At 33.0% G+C, this 23316-nt stretch overlaps 4 protein-coding genes and 1 pseudogene across 5 annotated transcripts; 4 read left to right on the forward strand and 1 right to left on the reverse strand.

Moving 5' to 3' along the window:
- The first annotated feature begins 7624 nt into the window (after positions 1 to 7624).
- LOC120216112 (nudix hydrolase 13, mitochondrial-like) lies at positions 7625 to 11041 on the forward strand. Of its 2 annotated transcripts, XM_039213626.1 has the most exons (6): positions 7625 to 7636; positions 8814 to 9276; positions 9636 to 9750; positions 9856 to 9939; positions 10523 to 10672; positions 10765 to 11041. In XM_039213626.1, the coding sequence occupies exons 2-6, from the start codon at positions 9206 to 9208 to the stop codon at positions 11017 to 11019; spliced, it is 675 nt and encodes a 224-aa protein (XP_039069557.1). In that variant the 5' UTR covers positions 7625 to 7636; positions 8814 to 9205; the 3' UTR covers positions 11020 to 11041. The 2 variants fall into 2 exon arrangements, with proteins under 2 accessions (XP_039069557.1, XP_039069558.1); XM_039213627.1 differs by lacking the exon at positions 7625 to 7636 and having other exon boundaries at positions 8796 to 9276.
- A 3188-nt stretch (positions 11042 to 14229) lies between these two features.
- LOC120215834 (ethylene-responsive transcription factor LEP-like) lies at positions 14230 to 15009 on the forward strand. Its single transcript, XM_039213380.1, has one exon. The coding sequence runs from the start codon at positions 14230 to 14232 to the stop codon at positions 15007 to 15009; it is 780 nt and encodes a 259-aa protein (XP_039069311.1).
- A 1770-nt stretch (positions 15010 to 16779) lies between these two features.
- Positions 16780 to 17480, forward strand: LOC120216113 (putative acyl-coenzyme A oxidase 3.2, peroxisomal). The gene is made up of 2 exons (XM_039213628.1): positions 16780 to 17096; positions 17183 to 17480. The coding sequence occupies exons 1-2, from the start codon at positions 16956 to 16958 to the stop codon at positions 17327 to 17329; spliced, it is 288 nt and encodes a 95-aa protein (XP_039069559.1). The 5' UTR covers positions 16780 to 16955; the 3' UTR covers positions 17330 to 17480.
- Positions 17481 to 17608: 128 nt separating this feature from the next.
- Positions 17609 to 18276, forward strand: LOC120215835 (annotated as a pseudogene).
- A 1456-nt stretch (positions 18277 to 19732) lies between these two features.
- On the reverse strand, positions 19733 to 20661 carry LOC120216115 (fasciclin-like arabinogalactan protein 6). Its single transcript, XM_039213629.1, has one exon. It carries the CDS (start codon positions 20609 to 20611, stop codon positions 19880 to 19882), a length of 732 nt encoding a protein of 243 aa, XP_039069560.1. The 5' UTR covers positions 20612 to 20661; the 3' UTR covers positions 19733 to 19879.
- Positions 20662 to 23316: the final 2655 nt, after the last annotated feature.

The raw sequence follows: 23316 nt of genomic DNA on the forward strand, positions 1-23316 counted from the left end.
ATATGGATTCTGAATTTGTTTGACTTTTGTTTTAGTTCTTAAGTACTATTTTAATAGATAAATATTTAGTTTGTACTATAGGTCTTAGATTTTAATTTGAGTTTATTTAGTCATTGTTGTTGGTTTTACAAGTAAAATTTTATGGGTATATTACACGTTTGTGCTTCATTATTTATCCTTTTACGATTTAATCCTTTATTATTTAGTTTCATTATTGTAATTCAAGCGTTTAATTAATTAATTGTGTTCATTTATTTTTATGTACATACTATTAAATGTTTAGTATTATGTTATATAATATATGTGTATATGTTTAGTGGGTTTTCCTTAATCCTTGTATGTTTATAAACATAAATATTGTATTATTTCATTTCATTCATGATAATTTAATTTATAAATTAATATTGTGTTGAAATTCTGCATATCTCCAATACTTGATTAAAATTTTATTAATTAATTCGAATATTGTCAAGAACACTAATTTGTAGAATGGGCGTGGAAAGCATTGTTTGATCGAAGTAGTGTGATGCATGTTTTTATTTTGCTAAATAAATCGTTTTTATTTAAGTTGAATAATGCAATGCATGTTTTTCTAAGTAGTAATTTATTTTATTCCATGCAAATGTCGATTTTCAATTTATATCTGATTCGCGTTTTTTATCGAGAAGGGAATATTCTTTTACAGATAAGAAATAGGCGAGATAGCTTTCTCGAAGGAGGATTGTTAATCTCGAGATTTCTTTTCAAGTTAAAGAATTTTCTCTAATTAATCAATTCAGAGCAAATTAATTAACTTTAAAAAAGTGATCATACTTTAACTATTGATGTGAATTCATGATTTCCGCAATTTACGACATCACGTAATCGACAAAGTATCAATTTTGGGCACAGTGGGGGTGTTAATCCTTCCCCACGCGCAATTGACTTCTCGACCCGTTAAATCAGATTTTTGGTAAATGCAGACTAATTTTTGCCTTAAAAACGATTTTTATTAAAATTGTTTTAAAAGACGTTTTTAGGTATTCAATCTACCTAGCCCAAAGGTCGATGATTACTACCTTTCAATTTAATTCAAAATCATCAATTTTTAAATAATAAAGTCATAATTATTTTTTAACTTAATAATTGTTTTTTTAAAATGTTTATGACATATAATTATTTTCAAGTTCATGTACCAATTTGAGAAAAAAGTTGTCAAGTTCATGTAAGTAAGCCTTGTTTTCATGACTGGATAAAGTACATTTTTGGTCACTCAACTTTGTCTTTATTTTGTTTGTCACTCGACTTTAATTTTATTTTATCGCCCAACTTTCAAATCTTACTCTTAATATCTTGCTCATTAAGTGAATAATTCTATCTAAAAACTTCAGATAAATTTATACAAAGAACGTTTAGTACCTAAACTATCAGTTTTGATACATTTTAGTACTTAAACTTTCAAATTTTTCAAAACTTAACGTTAAATTTTGAATATGGTACTATAATAAAACTAAAACTTTTAACGACGGGATACTAAAATGAAATAAAAACAAAACTTTATGTATGATTTGAAAAGAATTAAAAGTTTAAGTACTAAAATGAACCAAAATTGATCGTTTATGTACTAAATGCATACTTTACCCTTTAATTAAACTTAAAATTCTATAATTTAACAGATTTGAAAGCTCTATTTTTAGCATAATTCCTAATTTTTCAATGTTGAGTACAATGAATTTTGTCCACACAAGCAATGTGTACCTGTAAATTAATCAATGCATTTAAATTTGGACTGGATAAGGCCAACATGACACGATGGATGGTCCCTCGAGTTTGCACGAGGTTTGACATTTGGGCATTTTCCTGCCGATTTTTATAAGGATAAATTACGAGTTTAATACCTAAACTATCAATTTTGATCTACTTTAGTATCTAAACTTTTTAAATTTTTCAAAATCATACCTAAAGTTTAGTTTTTGTTTCATTTTAGTACCCATTCAAATTTTGACGTTAAGTTTTGAAAAAAAAAATAAAAGTTTAGGTACTGAAACGAACTAAAATTGATAGTTTATGTACTAAACGCGATAAGTTTTTAACGGTGTGATACTAAAATGAAAAAAAATCTAAACGCTAGGTGTAATTTTAAAATAAATAAATAAATAATTACTATTCTTAGGAGACAAATGCATAATATTTTCATTAAAAAGATTTACTATTAATATTTTATAAGGACTGTAATTGTAATTAAAACATTTGAATCAAGAGGGACCAAACCAAAGCCTTTGCATGTCAAAATGTGTGACAGAAATAATATTAAATAAATGTTAGGCAAGTTAAGGTACCAAGTTAGAGAAAAATTATAAATTCATATTTAAATCTATTAAAGACTTGAGCTACCAATTTAGACCAAGTACCAATTTGAACTTTAACAGAAACTGCAAGTACCGAAAAACGATAATTACCCTTATTAATATTTTAACAGGACCTGCTTGACCTCCGAGTAAACGCTCACGGCCTCATGCAAAGGATTAGATCAAAGTATAATAATACCTCATGAAATTGGACTCTTCTACAATGCAATATGCCAACATATCACAATTTCATCTTCACTTCTTTATTGAATTTAGTGTCATTATATATATATATATAGGGTAAACTATGCCTTTAGTACATAAACTATCAGTTTTGATTTATTTTAATACATAAACTTCCAATTTTCTTGAAACCATACCTATCGTTTAGTTTTCATTTCATTTTAGTAACAGTTTCAAGTTTATGATGAAAAATATTTGACTTAACCCGAGAATAATAATACAATTGACCTTTATATATTTAAGGATAATTACTATAATAATAAAAATAAGAATTATATATATTGTTTCGACTCTCTATTTTATATAATAAAAATGAGAATTATATACACACGTGTCAGTCAATAGATGCATATTTTTATCCTAAATATCAAGCCAGGTTTTAGTTCATATAGAACTTCTCTAATGAGTCAAATGACAAATGTAGGAATGTTATACTTGAATTGAGTATAATGGATCAAACTCCACCTCAATCCGACCCATAATTATCTTTATTTGTGTCTATGTTGATAAGAAACAATGAATTAAATTTGATGTTATAAATTAACTAAATTTTAATTAATTTAATTTAATCATATATTATAAGTAGTATTGAAATTTAAATTTTTAATATTGTAAATAACAATATTCAAAGATTATTAATAATAAATACTTTTAATATTTGATTTAATTTAATTGATTAATAAATTGAATAATAAAAATTATAAAAAAGTATAATAAAAATAAGAGTTAATTACATCATATGTCTTCAAATTATTGATTCTTATTTCAGATTGATCCTTAAACTTTTAAATATTTTAATTTCATCACTAAACTATAACTCTCATTCTAAATTAGTCCTTAAAATTTTGAACGTTACAATTTCATTCTCAAACTATGTCTCTCATTCTAAATTGGTCCCCAAACTTTTGGATCTTCCAATTTCATACTCAAATTCATCAAAATATGTAATAAAAAAATTCACCTATAATTTAACCTAATTTTTTTTTCAAACAGATAATAATATAATTTGACCTAACGATTTTATTAACAAGGGATGTGATAAGTATATTGTTGAACTATGTTTCGATATAACAATTTAAGGCAAAATGGTTTTTGGACTTGAATTGAATTTACAAAATGTTTTTGGACTTAATTGAATTTATTCAAAGTTTTTAAAATGTTTCAAAAATAATTCAAAATCAATTAAAATTTGGATTTTGAGCCAAAAATATTTTAAGGGGTTTCAAGATTTCCCAGGGGGGTATAGATTCCCCCCCAGGGGGTACAGATACCCCGGGTACAGATACCCCCCCAGGGGGTACAGATTCCCCCCTGCAGGTTTTTGGCTTCAAGAAAACAGAATGTCCAGGGGGTACCGATTCCCCCCCAGGGGGTACCAATTCCCCCCTGTTCAACAGCCCAACGGTCATAATATTTGAATATTATGAAGGGGTATCGATTCCCTATGAAGGGGTACCGATTCCCTCCATTCTGGGCAACCTTTTTGAGTAGAAAAATCATTCCCAAACGGTTCCAAAACATCCCCAACGGCTATATACGACTTCAAACTCATTCCAATCTATAAATACAAGCTGAGGACACTTGAAGAAGTAAGAGAACAACTATCCAAGTAATCAAACACAAGAGAAGAGTTTTTCATTATTATTTCATCTTTCTCTTGTAAATATTTTGTTCTTGTGAGCTTAATTCTTGTAAACACCTACCTTAGAGAGGTTTTATTGTTTACATCTTTTATCCTTTTGTAAAGGGGAAAGGTTATAGCTTAGCCCGTGTAAAAGCTAGGGAAAGGTTCTAGTTTAGCCCGGAAAAACTAGGGAGTTGTAAGGTTATCTCTTTGTCCTCAAAAGAAAGAACAAATTAGTGAATTTGTTGGAAAATCCTTGGTGAAGAGCTAAGGTAGTGGACGTAGACTTTGATTGAGAAAGTCGAACCACTATAAATCGCTGTGCAATTCTCTATCTTTCAATCTCCTTACTCCCTAAACACAAAACCGTTCCGACCCCTCTTTGCAAATCGTTCCGGTTGTCGTTTCGAGCTTCCGAAAATCCCAACAATTGGCATCAGAGCCTAACTCGTTAAGAAGGTTTAACCACCTTGAGACGATCCTCGAAGAAGCTCTACCAATTCTCGACACAACCGAGAAGATGGCTTCTACCTCCGGCTCGTTCCACATGGAAGACTCCCTACCAACCGACAAACCTCCATACTTCAATGGAGTCAACTATCATCATTGGAAGAAATTAATGAAAGTATTCATCCAATCCAATGATCTTGATGCATGGGAGATAATCGAGAACGGCTACTCTTCTCCAAAGAAGAAGGAGAAGAAGATGAGTGACAAAGAACGGAAGAAAGCTCAACTTAATGCCAAAGCCATACACATGTTGTTTTGTGCATTTGGTCATGAAATCTATGAAGGGGTTTCTTCATGTTCAAGTGCCAAGGAGCTTTGGAATAAGCTTGAGGAAATCCATGGAAACAAGAAAGAAGAACCAACAAAGGTGGTGTCTCTAATGGCTTGTGAAGAGCCCGAGGTATCTTCTAACTCAAATGAATTTAATTCATATACGTTTGATGAGTTACAAGATGCTTTTAATAGGTTATATTCGGAGTTTGAGACCATGAACTCCAAATATAAGAAAATGATTTCAAAATTTAAAATCGAAAATGATTTTCTTTTGAAAACAAAAATAGATTTTGAAAGCCAAAATGAAATTTTGAAAAAGGATTTAGAGCTTTCAAAAATAAAATTGAAAGTTTTGAAAAAGAAAATTTTGATTTAAAAGTTAAGCTTGAATGCTTAACAAAAGAAAAAGAAATCATTTTAAATAATTCATTTAGTTCAATAATGACAATATGCTCACATTGTCATTATCATGGTCATAAGGAACATACTTGTCCTTTGAAGAAAGGAAAACGTTTTAAAATTAGGCAAGTATGGGTTCCAAAAGGAACAAGGGCATTGAAACTAACGTCCAAGGATCCAAAGCAATTTGGATACCAAAATCGAAATGAATGTCTCTTGTAGGTGTGTGGGAGCAATTGTGATGAAAATAATGATATTCAAGATGCTCTAGCCACACATGAAAAAAGAATGGGTAACCTCTAAGCTTAATGCTTTTAATTTTGGTTATTTGGTTGCTCATTTGATTTTAAGCATGCATGAGTTTTGGTTTTAAATGATTATGCATCATTGTTTTAATCTCATGTATGTTGAAAAGATGATTATGATGAACATTTTAAAGTTATATTAATTTTTAAGAATTTTTAGTTCATCATAATAAAATTTTGGTCAAAATTGGTTTTAATGCAAATGATATCTCTCTAACAATTGATATCAATTTTTCAAATAATTTAATTTTACAAATTTTAAAATTTTTGACCTAAATTTAAATGATTATGCATGTGGTTTAAATGAAAATGATATCTCTTTAACAATTGATATCAATTTTTTTAATGCATAACATTTTTCGAAAACTTTATGCAAATGCACTTAATTTTAACAATTGATATTTATATCAAATTTCAACAATTGGTATTGCATAAAGTATTTTAGTCTTGGATAAATTGAATTTCATGTGCTACTAACTTGTTTGTTATTCTTTGTTGAAATTCAATTTTGTTTAAGTGTCAAGTTCTTAAAAGCTAAATTTTGATTGGAATGCATTTATTAAGGGGGAGCTTTTGATTTTTCAAATGATTTTAAATGTAAAATTTACTGCTTACTCTCCAAAGTTATTTTGAACATCAAAGATTGAATTATTTTTAATATAACAAAAAGGGGGAGAAGTTTGGTTTGAAAAATTCAATTTCTTAATAAAAAAAAATCAATTTCTTAATGAAAAAGGGGGAGCTTAACATTTTCATATGTTTTCCAACAACTAGGATCTTTTTCATTAAACATTTTATTAAGGGGGAGTTTTGCCAAAAACAATTTTTCAAATGTTTTGTTATATCAAAAAGGAGGAGATTGTTGAACTATGTTTCGATATAACAATTTAAGGCAAAATGGTTTTTGGACTTGAATTGAATTTACAAAATGTTTTTGGACTTAATTGAATTTATTCAAAGTTTTTAAAATGTTTCAAAAATAATTCAAAATCAATTAAAATTTGGATTTGAGCCAAAAATATTTTAAGGGGTTTCAAGATTGCCCAGGGGGTATAGATTCCCCCCCAGGGGGTACAGATACCCCGGGTACAGATACCCCCCCCAGGGGGTACAGATTCCCCCCTGCAGGTTTTTGGCTTCAAGAAAACAGAATGTCCAGGGGGTACCGATTCCCCCCCAGGGGGTACCGATTCCCCCCTGTTCAACAGCCCAACGGTCATAATATTTGAATATTATGAAGGGGTATCGATTCCCTATGAAGGGGTACCGATTCCCTCCATTCTGGGCAACCTTTTTGAGTAGAAAAATCATTCCCAAACGGCTCCAAAACATCCCCAACGGCTATATACGACTTCAAACTCATTCCAATCTATAATTACAAGCTGAGGACACTTGAAGAAGTAAGAGAACAACTATCCAAGTAATCAAACACAAGAGAAGAGTTTTTCATTATTATTTCATCTTTCTCTTGTAAATATTTTGTTCTTGTGAGCTTAATTCTTGTAAACACCTACCTTAGAGAGGTTTTATTGTTTACATCTTTTATTCTTTTGTAAAGGGGAAAGGTTATAGCTTAGCCCGTGTAAAAGCTAGAGAAAGGTTCTAGTTTAGCCCGGAAAAACTAGGGAGTTGTAAGGTTATCTCTTTGTCCTCAAAAGAAAGAACAAATTAGTGAATTTGTTGGAAAATCCTTGGTGAGGAGCTAAGGTAGTGGACGTAGACTTTGATTGAGAAAGTCGAACCACTATAAATCGCTTTGCAATTCTCTATCTTTCAATCTCCTTACTCCCTAAAAACAAAACCGTTCCGACCCCTATTTGCAAATCGTTCCGGTTGTCGTTTCGAGCTTCCGAAAATCCCAACATATATACATATAATTTGGGATGAGATGGAAATGTTAAAAAATTCTAGGGACTAATTTAGAATGAAGATAATAGTTTAAGGATGAAAATGAAGTATTCAAAAGTTTGAGAATTAATGTAGAATGATAGTAATAGTTTAAAGATAAAAACAAAACATTTAGAAATTTAAAATAAGAGTCGTAACAGAAGAACATACTATATAACTAACTCTAGAAATAATTTTAAGTGACCCTTATTCCCATATGTAATGGGGTAAGGGGAGGTAGGATAGTAGGATGCCCCTAACACCAGGTTAAAAGCAACTTCTGTGGGAGACTTCCGAATTATGAATTGCCCACCGTGAGATTATAAAAACAAGCTTAACTACTATTTTAGTGGCATTATAAAATGGGTAAGTTTCATACACGCTTGTTGATGGAAGCTTTTCGTTGTTTTCTTTCGGCCTGTCTTCATGCGGCTCTTATTCTCCAATTAATTCATGTAATAATTCTTAGGGTAAAGAACGTACATGGTCCCGACTATAGAATGATATTTTATTAAGTTTATCGATTATTAAAAATTATAAAATAGTCACTTGACTATTAATTATATTCAAAATTCGTCCTTTCTTCGTTAGAAAATGGGTGATATTCTGAGCTAAATATTAACTTGTTAACTGTGATATGATAAAATTTGATCACAAAATCTCAAACGATTATTATATCTCAATCATCATGTTAACGTCCAACTTAAACAATCGTCAATTTTTTAACGGAAAAAGACGAGCCTAAAACATAATGAATAATCGGGTGATCATTTTGTAACTTTTAATAGTTAAAGGGACTAAACAAAGAAAAACTCCATAGTTGAATGATCATTTTATAACTTTTAATAATCAAATAACTTAATAAAGTAGTATTCTATAGTTGGGTGACCATTTATATACTAAACCCTCATTCTTAATATATATTTTTTATTAACGAATTATATTTAGAATTTATGATTATTTTATAACGATGAAATTTAAGTTTTTTATTTATATACTATTAAATCATAGATAACGTTAGAAAAAATGGGCATTGATGACAGACTAAAGTGGTGCAGGTTGGATTTGCTTAATGAGTCAATCCCGAGTCTCGATGGGGAAAAAGCAACGAGGTGAGTCAGACCGGACAGCCGAAAAAAGGCCCCTATCACTGTTGACGATCATTATAAAAAGAACAGCGGAAAAGCAAGTTGGAAAACTGTGTAAAGAAGCTCAAAGAAATCATTTTTCTTTTGTCCTTCGAAGAAGAAGATGATGTTTATTGATTCACTCATCCCGGAAAAGTCACAGTTTTGAATAACAGCAGCAGTACCAGGGAATTTTTAATACAAATGGAGGCCGTTTGTTGTTGATTTGGTCACCGCCCCAAACCCTTCATCTCTCTCTCTCTCTTCCTCTTTCGTGCTGGTTTACAAAAAGCGCCATTGTCGCCGTTATTGACTCGCTTGTTGAGTTGTTTACTCCCCTTGTTTACTATTAAAACCCCGGAGCATGAAAACCCTTTTGCTCCTTCTTCATGTTTTCCCATTGCTTTCTTCTAAAAATCGAAACTTTCACTTGAAGGGTCTGTTTTTTTAGCTTTTTCTGTCACTGAATGCAGCTCTTGGTCACCCTGAGAACAACCCAGATAGCAGATCATGTCGTTTTTACCAGCACGAAAGGGGAGACACAGACAACGGTACGAGGGTCATCTGAGACTTGTCGCTGGGTAAAAATCTCTACTATTTCCACTAACTTTTCATCGTTTATGTCTTTTGTTATTGCTTCGTTAATGTCAAGTCTGTCAAAGCTCAAAAATAATTCAAATAGTGTTTGATATTTGAGGTGTTAAGAAATTAGTGGTGAGCATGCTTTAATTCAATCAGCAACAAAGTGCCAAATTATTGATGGTGATTTTACTTTCACGTGCATAGGTTAACAGTACTAAAACATAGATGGGGGCTACTGCCTTCACTTTCCATGGCCCTCCTCCTGTTATTGTCTTGATATTTAATTTCTTCAAAAGGACTTTCTGGAAAAGTTTTCCTTTTTAACTCATGTTTACTGTTTCTGGTGCAAAAAAATTAGGTGCGTTCCATACAGATTGCAGAAGGATGTCGAGGATAGTAATGGCAGTGTGAGTAGTAGGGTAACTGTGCTAATGATATCGACGCCGAATCGCGATGATCTTATCTTCCCTAAGGTATGGTATATATATACTTATCTTCCTGCTCCGTTCCTGTATTAAGTGCTAAACTATTTAGTCTCATGGTGATGTCGAGGTTGACGAGTTGTATGTCATTGTTAGGGTGGATGGGAAGACGATGAGACGGTTCACGAAGCAGCGAGTCGCGAGGCCCTGGAGGAAGCTGGAGTGAAAGGAATACTCGATGTAGGTTTCGATATCCCTTTTGGATACCAGACTTCATCTGACCTTTTTAACTAACAGTTTTGTAGAAGTAATCTGCATAGTTGATGTTGTTGACAGTACTGCAATTTACTAATTTAAAGAACATAGCTATCTGTGGTAGTTGTTCATGCTTATTAGTCCACTGTGTCTGTCCATATGAGTCTCTTGTTAGCATGTGCTTCCCCTGAGAACGACTCGGTTCCATTGCATCTGGAGGCTAGAATTTGATGAAAATGGTGATGTACTTACTAATGGACACATAAAATCAGGTTGTATATGCACTATGGAATGATGAAATCATCGATTAAGGTCGGTCCGAAAACAGGAAGGAAAAACTTGAATTGCTGTTGAAGCAGTCAAAATTGTTATGCTACTGCTCTGCACATGTGTTGCATTGCATACCTCATGGCATGTTCAATGAGAATGGCCTGTTGAAATGATATGAATCTGTATAGAAACTTCCCTTTCGTTCAACGAACAAGGCTCTGCATCGGTTGTCCGATTCTCGACTACATATACACTTTTGATGGTCCTGTAATAGCATTGTCATTTTCACTTCATGTAGGAGGATCCACTGGGGGTCTGGGAATTCAGAAGCAAGAGTAGACAAAACTGCTGCGACATGGAAGGCGGTTGCCGAGGTTACATGTTTGCCTTGGAGGTCACCGAGGAACTCGACTCGTGGGCAGAGCAAACCAGTTACGAGAGGAAATGGGTCAGTAAGAAAACCAATGCACATTGCACATTGCACATGTTACAGCCATATCTGAATGTTCACGATTCAATCTGTTTGTGTTTGTTTCCCAGCTTTCCCCAGAAGAAGCATATACATGTTGCCGGTATGATTGGATGAGAGACGCTCTTCGAGTATTTCTAAGAGACGTCAAGGATGACCGGAAGAGTGGGAGAGCAGAAAAGCTGGAGGAGCTCCCTATATCTCCGGCCGCCGATGCCATGACGGAGCATCAGATGTTAACATCAGCCGGATGGTCCGCTAAACCGCCGGCCGTACAGCATCTTGAGGAGTCTTTCACTAATAATAATTGTATTGTGCAGGGTTAACAAGTCCTAGTTTGCCATCATTAACTGTTAAATACTGTGTTAACATCAAGAGTTTAAATTATATTAAGAGCTGTAATGTTTGTGGATCACTTATGGTCATTTGGCGTCCTCGGTTCTGTTACCTTCTGTAATTTCAATGTTCATTTGGTGGACTATTAAAATTATGGCTTATTTCGTAAATAAATACATAAATTATATTATTTTTTATTTAATCAAAATATATACTTAAATTATTTTATGTCAAAATAGATATTTAAACTATTCAATCATTTTGATTTAAGTTTTTTAAAAAAATTCATGTGGTATTAATTAAAGACTTGTATAACAAATAAATACCTAAAGTATATACTATTTTTCATTTAAGTACTTAAAGCATTTTTTGACCTAAAGTATTTTTTGATCCAAAAGCGTACCTAAAGGTATCTTTCTTTTTTCTTTTTTGTCAAAATAGGGGGTACCTAAGTATTTTTTGTCAAAATACGTACTTAAAATATTCAGTTTATTATCAAATATCTAAAGTATTCTTTAATTAATGTCACGTGACAACTTTTTTTAGAACTCAGATGAAAAAGATTGAATAGTTTAAAGGTACTTATTTTGACATAAAATATTTTAGGTATCTATTTTGACTAAAAAATACCCTTAGATATTTATTTTGATCAAAAAATATTTTAGGTGATTAAATCGAAAAAGATTGCATACTTTAGGTACTTATATGTGATATAAGCTTAAAATTATATACAAACTTAATCATTATAAGTTAATAATAAATTAAGGAGAAAATTACGTGATTAGTACATAAACTACCAGTTTTAGTCATTTTAGTACTTAAATTTTCATTTTTTTCAAAATCATACATATCGTTTAGTTTTTGTTTCATTTTAATACTCGTCGTTAAAAACTTATCGGAACTGTTACAACTTGGCACCTTTATATGAGTAAATTACATCATTCAACACTCAACTATCTTCTCACTCCGATTTTTGTCGTTGAAGTTTAATTTTTTTAATTTAATTACTTAATTTTCAAATTATTCCTAATTTAATCACTCTAACTTTCATATTTTTTTTTAATTTAATTTATATATTAATAAAAATATCACGTCACAAAATATTATTAATAAAATAAATTAAAGTGATTAAAATATGAGCAATTTGAAAGTTGTGTAGTTAAATTGAAAGTCTTTCAAACTTTAATGACTAAAATTGGAGTGAAAAGATAGTTAAGGGATGAATGATATAATTTACCCATAAAAAATGTCATTTACTAAAATGAAATAAAAATTAAATCTTATGTACGATTTTAAAAAATTAAAAATTTAATTACTAAAAATAATAATTTAAGTATTAAATACGTAATTTATCTGAAATTAAGTCGCACCTTATCAACCATACATGATTAGGGATGGGCATGAGACCCGAACCCAACGGGTTCCGACTGACCCTACTCGATTGGGTCGGGTTTAAAAAAAAAGCGGGTTCGGGTCAAGTTTAGGGTGAAAAATATCCGATCCGAAAAAAAATATAATTTTATCTTATATATCTATGAATAATTACAATAATACCCTATATATTATTATTTTTAATTAAGTCACTATTTTTGTTGAATAAACATAATATTTTTTATTATTTTGGGTCGTTCGAATTTTTAAATTATATATCAGATCAGATCGGGTAAAACCTTATTTCATGTGGATCGAGTCAAATCTGAAGTGGAAAAATTATTATTTTCAAATCGAGTCGGTGGATTAAAAACTCTATCTAACCTGATTCATGTCCATCCCTATTCATGATTACATGAAAGCCCACACAAAAGCCCACAATGTAGCACCAAAACCTGCCAAAGGAGAGAAAACACCAGAAAGTGTGCAGTGTTGCTTATCATTCTTTTAGAAAACCTTGGACGTGTGATATGATAACGTGATTAGACTAGTGTTACCTATGGAAATGATGGGTACTGCGTACTGCGATCGAATGATGATCGGAATAATGATTGGATTGTGATCATGCACTCTGTAATCATATGGGTAGGGGTTTTAAATTATGTTGGAATGAAAGAGATGTTCCTTTTCGTCAGTTTTTTTTTAAATATATTTTTATTTGGTTTTGTTCGTTTAAAATTTTAATATAATATTTTTATTTGTTTGTTTATTTTTGAAGATGTTTGTATTCAGGTTTTTAGCGTTTATGAATATATTCATTTAACTTAACGTATACGAACATATTTATTTGGATGTTGATCAACATGCTTGTTTGGTTTTTTAATTAATCTAGCGTGCTTACAATTGATAGTATTATTCTAATGGACAAAATATTATGTTGTTTCTGGTGCACGAATATGAGACCTCTCGTTATAATAACCATCCTTTTTACCACTAATGTAATTTTGTTCGTTCTCGTCATTATGATTGTTTAGCATTCACGAGCATGTCTGTTTATATGTTTATAAAAATAACGGAATTACGTCCCTAACTGTTACTCCTTATGATTCACAATTTAAATTCCAAAGTTTACTTCATGTTCAATGTAATCTAAATCTTCATCAATATTTAAAATGTAAAAAAATAAAAGGAAATAGATAACCAGATAAATGAGTTCTTAAATAGACTTATAAAGAAGTTTTCAAATGAGTTTTTTTCTTGAAAATGAACCGTGCACATCTATATTTATGTTCGTTTATTAAATGAACAAAAAGAAATTCTCATACTCGTTAATTTAGCTTAACAAACAAAAATTATACTAACGGTTGACGAATAATTCATCGAATCTCTATACATTTACACCCTTGCGTGTGGAGAAATTATTACTAAACCTTTCCGAACTTTATAAAGTAATACTCAGATCAAATTCATGCATGATCATGAGTACTAAAGATTTGATGATGATTTCCTGATTCAAATCCGAGACTCTCCCTGCTGTTTCTCTCCTCCAAGCTCGCATGTCCGAATCTTTGGAGAGAAAGAAGTTGATAATCATTCAAGTAGCACATGTCAATCATCGGCGTGTATATATTTATATATATATTAAGCTCTGCTGATGAGCCCATGATTGCAGTTCCTCAATGGAGAAATCATTAAACTCCAGTTAGATGAATGATGATGGGAACAGTGAACAATCTGCCAATTTAAACACTCCAACATTCAAACAGCCGATGAACAAGTCCAAGTATCATTGAAAACCATCGGTTCCACATATTTCTTCATCGATCGCCATGGATTTCAACAGCTCAGAGCCTTCCTATTCGAAAAGAAAGCAGCGTAAGCAGCAGCAACAGTACCAGCAACCGCAAGAAGAAATGAGATACTTGGGAGTAAGGAGGAGGCCATGGGGTCGGTACGCAGCCGAGATAAGAGACCCTTCCACAAAACAAAGGCATTGGCTCGGCACGTTCGACACGGCCGAGGATGCCGCCTTGGCCTACGATCGTGCATCTCGCTCCATGGGTGGCCCCAAGGCTCGAACCAACTTCGTCTACTCCGATATGCCGGTTGGATCATCCGTCACCAATATCATTTCCCCCGATGATTCATCACTTCACCACATGTCCATTCTTCCTGATGCTGGCCAGAACCCGGTTTTATTCAACCAAGACCCTTTCGATGTAAGCCAGTTTTGTTCCGGGTTACCGGCGGAAAGCGATGCGGTTGAGTCTTACAGGCCCATTACTGGACTCATGGATGCCGGAAACGGTGGCTCTCTACAGTTCAGGGATGACTCTGAGCTGCCACCTTTGCCTCCTGACGTCTCCTCCAATTGTTACGGGTACGGATCGGGCTCGGACATGGGTTATGGAGCTTGGAATAACACAGGCCTTTTCGAGTTATCGGATCAAACCGCAAATGGGTTTGACTCGGGAGTGAATCTGGGCTTTAACTCGTACGAGTTGGAGCAGCAGAACCACAGCTCACTCTACGGGACGATGCCATCGGTTCCTGATTCGGTCCCTGACGCATTTGATTTTAGTCCATCGTCGGGTTACTTCTTTCAATAATTTTTTCAAATATATTTTTAAATAAAATTAAAATTTTATAAAATAAATAAACGTGACATTTAATATTACCTAAACAGTATTTATAAAATTAATTTTCTATTCATATCATGTTGTTATATTTTTTAATTAATAATAATTATTAATTTTATCAAGTAAAAAGAAAACAAAAATAAAGTTATACAAAGAATTTATAAATTTAGAATAGATCAAATTATATTAACTGACCATTTATTATTTAATCATCAAAATATAAAATTGAAAAAAATATGATAGAGATAAACATACATTAGTATCGACGACGAAAGATATGCATCATTAACACTCACATAAAACCGTATATAATAATAATGAGACTTTAACAAATTCATAACTCAACTAGTACCTCTATTTACTGATTATGAGTAATCATAGATGTTAGGGGTGTGAGCGTTCAATGTTGAAAGATTTAAAGTTATCTTTAAACAGATATTGTCTCATACTTATCCCAGATTAATAAAAAGAGTATGAATATATTAACAAGATCGTCAAATAAAATCAAACCAAGTAAACAACATAAAATTTAATATTGAACAAAGGGTAAAGTACACAAATAGTCCCTTGACTATAGAGTATTACTTTGTAGAGTCTCATGACTATTAAAAGTAATAAAATGGCCCTCTAACTATAGGGTGTTGATTTGTTGAGTCTCTCGACTATTAAAAATTACAAAATGATCATCTAACTATTCATATGTTTCAAACTTGTCTTTTTCCATTAGAAAATTAATGATTGTCTGAGTTAAAAGTTAACATACTGATTGGGTATTTCTAAATTTTATCCCAGAACTATTTGAGTTGTACAATCATTTGAGTTTTTGGGATTATATTTTATCATATCCAATCAGTAGGTTAATGTCTAACTTAGGTTGACGTCATTTTTTAATGAAAAGTACGAGTTTAGAACATGTCAATTGTCAGGTGATTATTTTGTAACTTTTAATAGTCGAGACACTCAACAAAATAACGTCCTACAATTAAATGACAATTTTATAACTTTTAATAATCGCGAAAGTCAATAAAATAGTACCCTATATCTAAAGATCATTTTATGTACTTTACCCTTAAATAAAATATTATAACTTATATACGTAAAATATAAATGTTTACATAACAAATAAGTACCTAAAGTATATCATCTTTTTTATTTAAGTACATAAAGTATTTTTTGTCCAAATAAGTATCTAATTAAAGTTATATTTTTTGTCAAAATAAGTAACTAAAGTATTTAATTTTTTATACAAATAAATAAAGTATCTTTTAATTAATGTCACATGTCAACTTCTTTTTAAAACTTAGATGAAAAAATTTAAGTAGTTTAGATACCTATTTTGACATAAAATACTTTAAGTACCTATTTTGATTAAAAAATAACTTTAAGTATTTATTTTGATAAAAAAAAATACTTTAAATAATTAAATAAAAAATAAAATATATTTTAAATACTTATTTTGCGATATAAGCCAAATATAGACATATATATAGAAATAATTTTTAAACATTTTCCAACTCATAATTTGTGGCATTAAACAAAGCACGTGTTTCTTTAAAGTTAGTTGATCGTGTGATTTCATCACCTACCCACTTCATGCATCCAATCAAAACGCGAGTAGATAAAAGTACTAAATAACTTCTCGCGCGTTTTAACTCTACCTTTAGCGCGTGATATACATATTCCTGGTTCTTAACGAAACGCCTGTTTCTCAAATATCATTAGTCACATCGTTCTTCAGAGAAAAGCAAAACCGAAAAAAAATAATAATTCAGAAATGGATCGAGCTTTTCAGAGAACCGGAATCTTAATCAATCACCACCTCCTATCTTCCTCGGCTCAGACCGCTTGTCTTGCTTGAAACGACTGTTTAAGCTACTCGCCGCCCGAGCTTTCCGAGAAGTACGCGTTCGGCGTCAATGAGATGTCGAAGCCAATGGATGGGCACGACGTTTAAGCTAATGTATGTGAAGAGGACACCCCAATCAAGCAAGACCATGCATGTGGTTTCAAGTTCATTCAAGGCTACTTTTACATGGAGTAACATGCAAATACTTCAGGTGAGATTGCAAACAATTTTGGATCAAGTTGAACATTTCAACAGCGAGTGTCGTTGTTACAGACATTCGATCATTGAATGCTTCAGGAATGTCGTGAAGCTTGCGGAGGACAGGCATTAAAGACGGAGAATCGTGTCGGTCATCTGATAGCTGAACTTGATGTAGAATCCACTTTCGTGGGGGACAACAATATTTTGATGCAGCAGGTAAGCATTTGCTTCCTTCTTTTATGACACTTTCTTGACAAGGACGATTGCTTATTGAACATGTTAGTTCAGGTCAGCAAAGCTCTTTTTCGCCGAATATGTGGCGGCCCAAAAGCGAAACAAGGTGTTCAAGGGTTTGGGTTTAGAACACATGAACCAACCCTGCCCTGTCATTCCATCACAGCTTAACAGCACTACCCTCAGATGCAGCCAATTCCAGGTAAAACAGTACTCATCAAACCAAGTAAATCGAATATTTTCCACTCGATTTGATTCATCTCGATCGAATAATAACCCCTATGTCAGATGGATGCCTTGTGCTTAAGGGAGAGAGAGCTTCTAAATCGTTTTGTTGCGGATGTCTCACAATGTCAAGCCAGGAGAGAATGTAAAGAGCATGCATTCATCATGGTGAGGAAGCACTTGTTTTCTTATTCCCTCTCCACATTCTAGTCTAATACTCGAATCACTTGATCCACACCAGAGTTATCAGCTAACAGAGGACTTGAGCAAAGCGTTTTCGGATCGAGCGATATTCCAAACATTAGTCGAGGCAGAAGCAACTCTAGCTGCTAGTTCATTGAAGGTGAGCACATCAGATAATGTTAAGAGTTCTTGTTAGGATTGTAAAACTGGCTGAATCTTCCTTTTTGTGTAGGATGTTCTGGGAATGGTGAGATCATTATACGCATTGAGTTGTCTCGAAGATGTTACGTATCTCCGATATGGATATCTATCAGTGGCGGTGAAGTGAGAAGAGAAGTAACAAAACTATGCAGTGAACTTCGACCACATGCACTTGCTTTAGTCAGTTCCTTTGGCATCCCTGATGCTTTTCTAAGCCCTATAGCTTTTAACTGGATTGATGCAAACTCTTGGTCTTCGGTTCAGCTTTGATGGGGTGGTGTTGTTCTACCAACCGCACCTAACCCAAAGGTTTGCTCATTTTTTAAGCACTTTCTATCAAGTAAATTTTTAAAGGAATGGCAATGGAATGAAGTAATGTTAACTGTATAAACTGCAGAAAGAAAACATTAAATGATTCACTTTATGTTAAATAAACAAACAATGAACACGTTGTAAGTAGTTTGATATATCGAGTTCGAGTTCGAGCTCAGTTGATAGAGCACAAGGCTCTTAACCTTGTGGTTGTGGGATCGAGTTCCACGGTGGGCAATTGATAATTCTGACTGCCGGAGGTCTCCCACGGAAGCTGTTCTCAACCTGGCGTTGAGGACAGCCTATTTACCTCCCCTTATCTCATTATATATGGGAATAGGGTCAGCTACTTTTGTTGAGAGATTCATCCGTCAAAACTAGATATACAATACGGATCAATCTAAATTAACTGGGACGAAGACTTAAAACCAGAATGACAACAAATAAAATAAACAAACAAAGACCATGTTGAATTACAAAAAGTTGAGGGCCCCGTATTGCCTTCTATTTCCCACCAAATAAATTTACAAAGGTTGATGAAGAAACACCTTTGCTAGAAAATGAAAGTCACCTATTTCTTTTTTTATAGTTAATAGAAGGTTTAATATTTTCTTAGTTACTAAAATATTTATCAAAATACGATTTGATGTTTAATTTTTTTTAATAATAGGTGTCTAATATTTTTTGCGTTACACTTTTAGTAACCTATCATATATTTTTATCTTTAATTTTTTATTCATAAAAATATTACTTTTTAAAAGAGAAAATTAAAAAAATTAAACTCCGCGTCGTACCTCTTCCTCCCGTCCCCCACCTCTGATGACAAAAGGGTCACCATCAGTCGATTTTTGTTCGGAGCAGGAAGAGAAACTTAATAGTGACGGTCGTGTAACGTACGGACGACTGTAGCCGTCAAAATCGTCTAAAAACAACATCGGAAAACCCATAAATCTAGCGACCTTTTGTGTCATTTTTCACGACGATCGATACAATTTCATGATGGGTGGGAGACTGAATTTTGATCGTGGGGTCGAGACGGTTCTGATGATATCAATGATGACGTTCATGGACCGACGATGGCTAACCGGCAGCGGAAGATGTAAAATTGGGGAATTTTTTGGTTTTTTTAATTATAATATTAAGTTTTTTTTTAAATAAAATAAAATTTGAAAATTTATATGCGTGACACGTATTAGATAACGGTCACATTTACGATTGTTATGGTCCAGACACCTAAAAATGTAATGTTGAAAACGTTAGAGACATTATTAGTAAAAAAAAATTAGACACAAAATCATATTTTGAAGTATAATTTAGACACTCAAAAGTGAATTAATCCTTAATAGAATGAAAAAAACAACTTATATATTTAAAAGTTCTTCTAAATATTTTCCAGGAAAATAGCATTAAGCTCAGATATATGTGATAAGAAAAGAGAAGAGAGACTCGAACATTAGCAGAAACTCACATATTATTATTAACATCAATCGATGCAGAAGAAAAATCAACAAAAAGATGAAGAAGAAAGACAATATGTTCAAAGCCGCAACCTGACCCTTTTATCGAACCATGCGAGAAACCAAGAAATTAAATTATGATGGAAAATTACGACGACAAAATGACACAAACTTCATATGGTCATGAGAGAAATCCCATGCAAGCCAATGCGATCCCAATGGCCAACCCTAATCCAATATTCCTCCCGCTCGAGCCAGAATTATCGGCAGCGGCAGGCTCACTGGCCTTTGAGCTAGATTTAGGCTCCGATGGTTTCTTAGTGGTTGCCGGTGAAGGAGCACCGGCTGGTGATTTAGCTTCGAAAAACTCCTCGGGAAACAACACCTTGTCGAGTTGGTAAACTGCCAGAGGTTTCTTTTGGTACAACGCGTTGTTAACCAGCGTCTCCACCACGCCGGACGAGACGTTAACCTGGTTGTTCTGGCCGGTGAAGTTGAGCCCGAAAATCGCGCCGTCTTGACCCGTGGCTTGAGTTCTAACGGGGTTGCTCGCGAATTGGAGGTCGTTCAAGGAGTAGTATTTCGGAAGAACATGGTACAACACCATTTGTACTTTCTTTTGCTCGTCGAGGCTGTTGACGAGACCGGGTTTAAGGTTGTTGAAGGCATTGTCGGTCGGAGCAAACACGGTGAACCCTTCAGTGGTGGTTTTGAGTTGGTTCTGAATTTGGCTATCCACTTGAGTGTCGGCTAAGAAGCGAAGAAAATAGGTGTATTGGCCATTTTTGTCGAGGATGCCGGTGAAGTTCAATGGACCAGAAGGAGCCGCAGCCGGAGGTGTTTGAGCCGAGACCGTGGCAACAAAAACAAGAAACACAGACAAGACAGTGGAAGAAACAAGAGCTGAAGCCATGTCCTTTTTCCTTAGTTAATGATGCTGGAGAGCCATGGGTGAGGGTTTTTAAGTGATAATAAGGAGTGAGACTTTGCTGGAATTAGCTGGCTATACTCTTAGAGTCTTCAACAAGACAAATCTTCTTTGATACAAAAACTAACACCGACGGTCCATGATTTCTATTCGTGTTATCATCTTATTATTATTACTAACTTATCAAATTAAAAAATTTGCCTATTTTGATTGATGATTGATGAAGGGTAGTTCCCTATTTTAGCCATTGTTTTAAGAGGATGATACATGGCTGATCCAAAAATATTTTTTAGGGTGACTATATATATATATATTAATATTAATCACATAAAATTTTAAAATAGATACAATTATTAAAAAAATTAAATTTTAAGGTGGACATTTGCCCACCCGAGATCATCGTCAATACGGACGGATGGTGGTTAATGGCCATCATCTTTCGTAAGCAAGTAGGGAAAACAAATATAGAATTGTGTAGCAAATTGGAAGTGGAACAATTTGACACTTAAGTAGTTAAGTTAATCAATCCCGTTGGCCAACTTCTTGAAATGGAAGAATATATTGTTGGTCTATACTTTTCACAATTGAGCTTTTTTTTCACGTAAAATCTTAATATTTCGGTAAAATTATTTTATGTAAAATAAAATAAACATTTCGAAGTAAATTAGAGTGATTAAATTAAAGTGATTGAATGATTTTGGCAGCCTAGCTGTGACAGGGGCAGAACATGGCTCCTGGGATTAGGATAATTCTTAAAAACAACTAATAATACAAGGTGCAAAATATTCCATATGTCTGTCACACCCCAATATGGGGTTAGATTTCTTATGGTTTAAAATGTGAAATGATATAAAGATGGTTGGAAAATAATTGTCTTATTAGACCATTATTTTATTAAATAGATTGAGGAAGATATAGTAGGTATAAATGGACAAATTTTTGGGTGGATTAGATTAGTGATAATGGCATTGTCTGGAACCCATTGCTTCCAGCTTTCATTTTCGGCAAGTATCCTCCAAGCTGGAAATCAATTAAAGAAATTAATTGCTTTGTCATTTTCCAACAACAATATCCATTTTTATAATAAAATAGAAGGTGACCTTATGATTCCATTTAAATGACAGCAAATAACACTGATTGTTCTCAACGAAACTTTTGGTTCTCGGTTCTAATGATCTGGATGACCGTTGAGAAATAGTAACGGTGGAGATGTTCCCAACAACAAGGCAACCAACATATCTCGGAAGTGACTCTATTCATCGGCAAACAAAGGAGATCGGGGAAGTTGAAGCTTGCGATGGCCGAAACTTCTCTTGTAGATTTATGATTATCCAAGGAGTTTCTTGATGATTGGAGTCCGTATTCTTGACGAGGAGACCAAGATGCTTAAGTGGTGGAGTTACGGGTTAGACCGACAACCGGCGGCGGCGACCATCGTGGTGGTCAACGCGTTTGGCTGTTGGTCGTTGAAGCTTTCCTGCTTCACTTTGAGAACACGGTAAAGCTTAAAAAAAAAAATTGAATATATTAAATGTGTTGAAGTATAAAAGTTAAGCATTTGTTCAGAGCTCACGTGATTTGAAAGAATTATTGATAAAGTGAAAAAAAGGGTAAATTACTAGGTGAATCATCCAAGTTTAGTAAAAGCTAACCTTGTTTTCTAGTTTCCATATTGTTATGATTATGACATAATGGTTTCAATAAGATCAATTTAGTCCTTGATTTTAGTAATTGAATATATATAGTGGCTCCATAAGTTTTTAGTTTTATCAATTTTGTTTCCAAATTTTTAATTAGATTCTAATAAGTTATTTTTTTATGGCAAGGAAAATTATTGGAAGTCGTATTTTTACGATAAATTATCCGTGTTCGTTAGAAAAAGATTGGAAGCTAGAAATCAAGTTGGTGAGCTGGAATTTAAGACTAATATTAGGGGTTTTGTTGATGTTCCGATTTTGAGGTTCGTTTCGCCAAATTCAAACCCGGTAAGTTGTTTTTCACTGATTAATCATCCGATTCGATCCATTTTTCGGAATTAAGCCTCGTTTTTTTTATGAAATTTATATTGATATGTATCTGAGGAATTATTGGAAGTTGAATTGAAGATCAAAGGCGTTCGAATGGAATTTTTATGGTCGATCAGTATTGCACGAAAATCGAGGTAATACTTTACTACCTCTTTATGCTTTATGGAACATGTTGATATTGGTAAATGCATGAATAAGATAATGTTAGTTTTATTTGGAAATTATGGATAACCGGTTTTAATCCTATGAGAGTTTGTGAAGAAATCATTTCAAAATCAAAGAATGTTCGGGAAAGCAATTGATTATAGGATCTTTAAATTATAATTATTTTCGTTAAGAGCTAATATTGAAATTATCTGGTTAAGAAATTACGAAAATGCCCTTGAGGGATAAAATAGTCTGAATTGACCCTGAATGAGAGAGTACTTTGAGGATTTGTACTTAACTCGATTAAGTACGAATTTAATTGTTAAGATCATGTCTTTGTACAAAAAAATTTATAATATTCCGTTTGTAAAATCTGAGAAGACACTTGACCCGAAAATATTCGAATAAGGAGTAAATATTTGAAGAGTAATTTATCGGAGGTATTCTGCTGACAGAATTGTTCGAAATGACTGAAGTAAATGATAAGATAGAATTAAATAATAAGACCGGATGGAA

The sequence above is a fragment of the Hibiscus syriacus genome, unplaced genomic scaffold, assembly GCF_006381635.1.
Source record: "Hibiscus syriacus cultivar Baekdansim isolate YM2019G1 unplaced genomic scaffold, ASM638163v2 tig00110156_pilon, whole genome shotgun sequence".
NCBI classification, from domain to species: domain Eukaryota; kingdom Viridiplantae; phylum Streptophyta; class Magnoliopsida; order Malvales; family Malvaceae; genus Hibiscus; species Hibiscus syriacus.

Bases quoted from the DNA above. Each gene is read 5' to 3' on its own strand.
- LOC120216112 (XM_039213626.1), top strand. From the start codon at position 9,206: ATGTCGTTTTTACCAGCACGAAAGGGGAGACACAGACAACGGTACGAG. The intron at 9,940-10,522 runs GTAGGTTTCGAT...CACTTCATGTAG, and splicing joins GAGTGAAAGGAATACTCGAT to GAGGATCCACTGGGGGTCTG. The intron at 10,673-10,764 runs GTCAGTAAGAAA...TTTGTTTCCCAG, and splicing joins CCAGTTACGAGAGGAAATGG to CTTTCCCCAGAAGAAGCATA.
- LOC120215834 (XM_039213380.1), top strand. From the start codon at position 14,230: ATGGATTTCAACAGCTCAGAGCCTTCCTATTCGAAAAGAAAGCAGCGT.
- LOC120216113 (XM_039213628.1), top strand. From the start codon at position 16,956: ATGAGATGTCGAAGCCAATGGATGGGCACGACGTTTAAGCTAATGTAT. The intron at 17,097-17,182 runs GTGAGATTGCAA...TGAATGCTTCAG, and splicing joins GTAACATGCAAATACTTCAG to GAATGTCGTGAAGCTTGCGG.
- LOC120216115 (XM_039213629.1), bottom strand. From the start codon at position 20,611: ATGGCTTCAGCTCTTGTTTCTTCCACTGTCTTGTCTGTGTTTCTTGTT.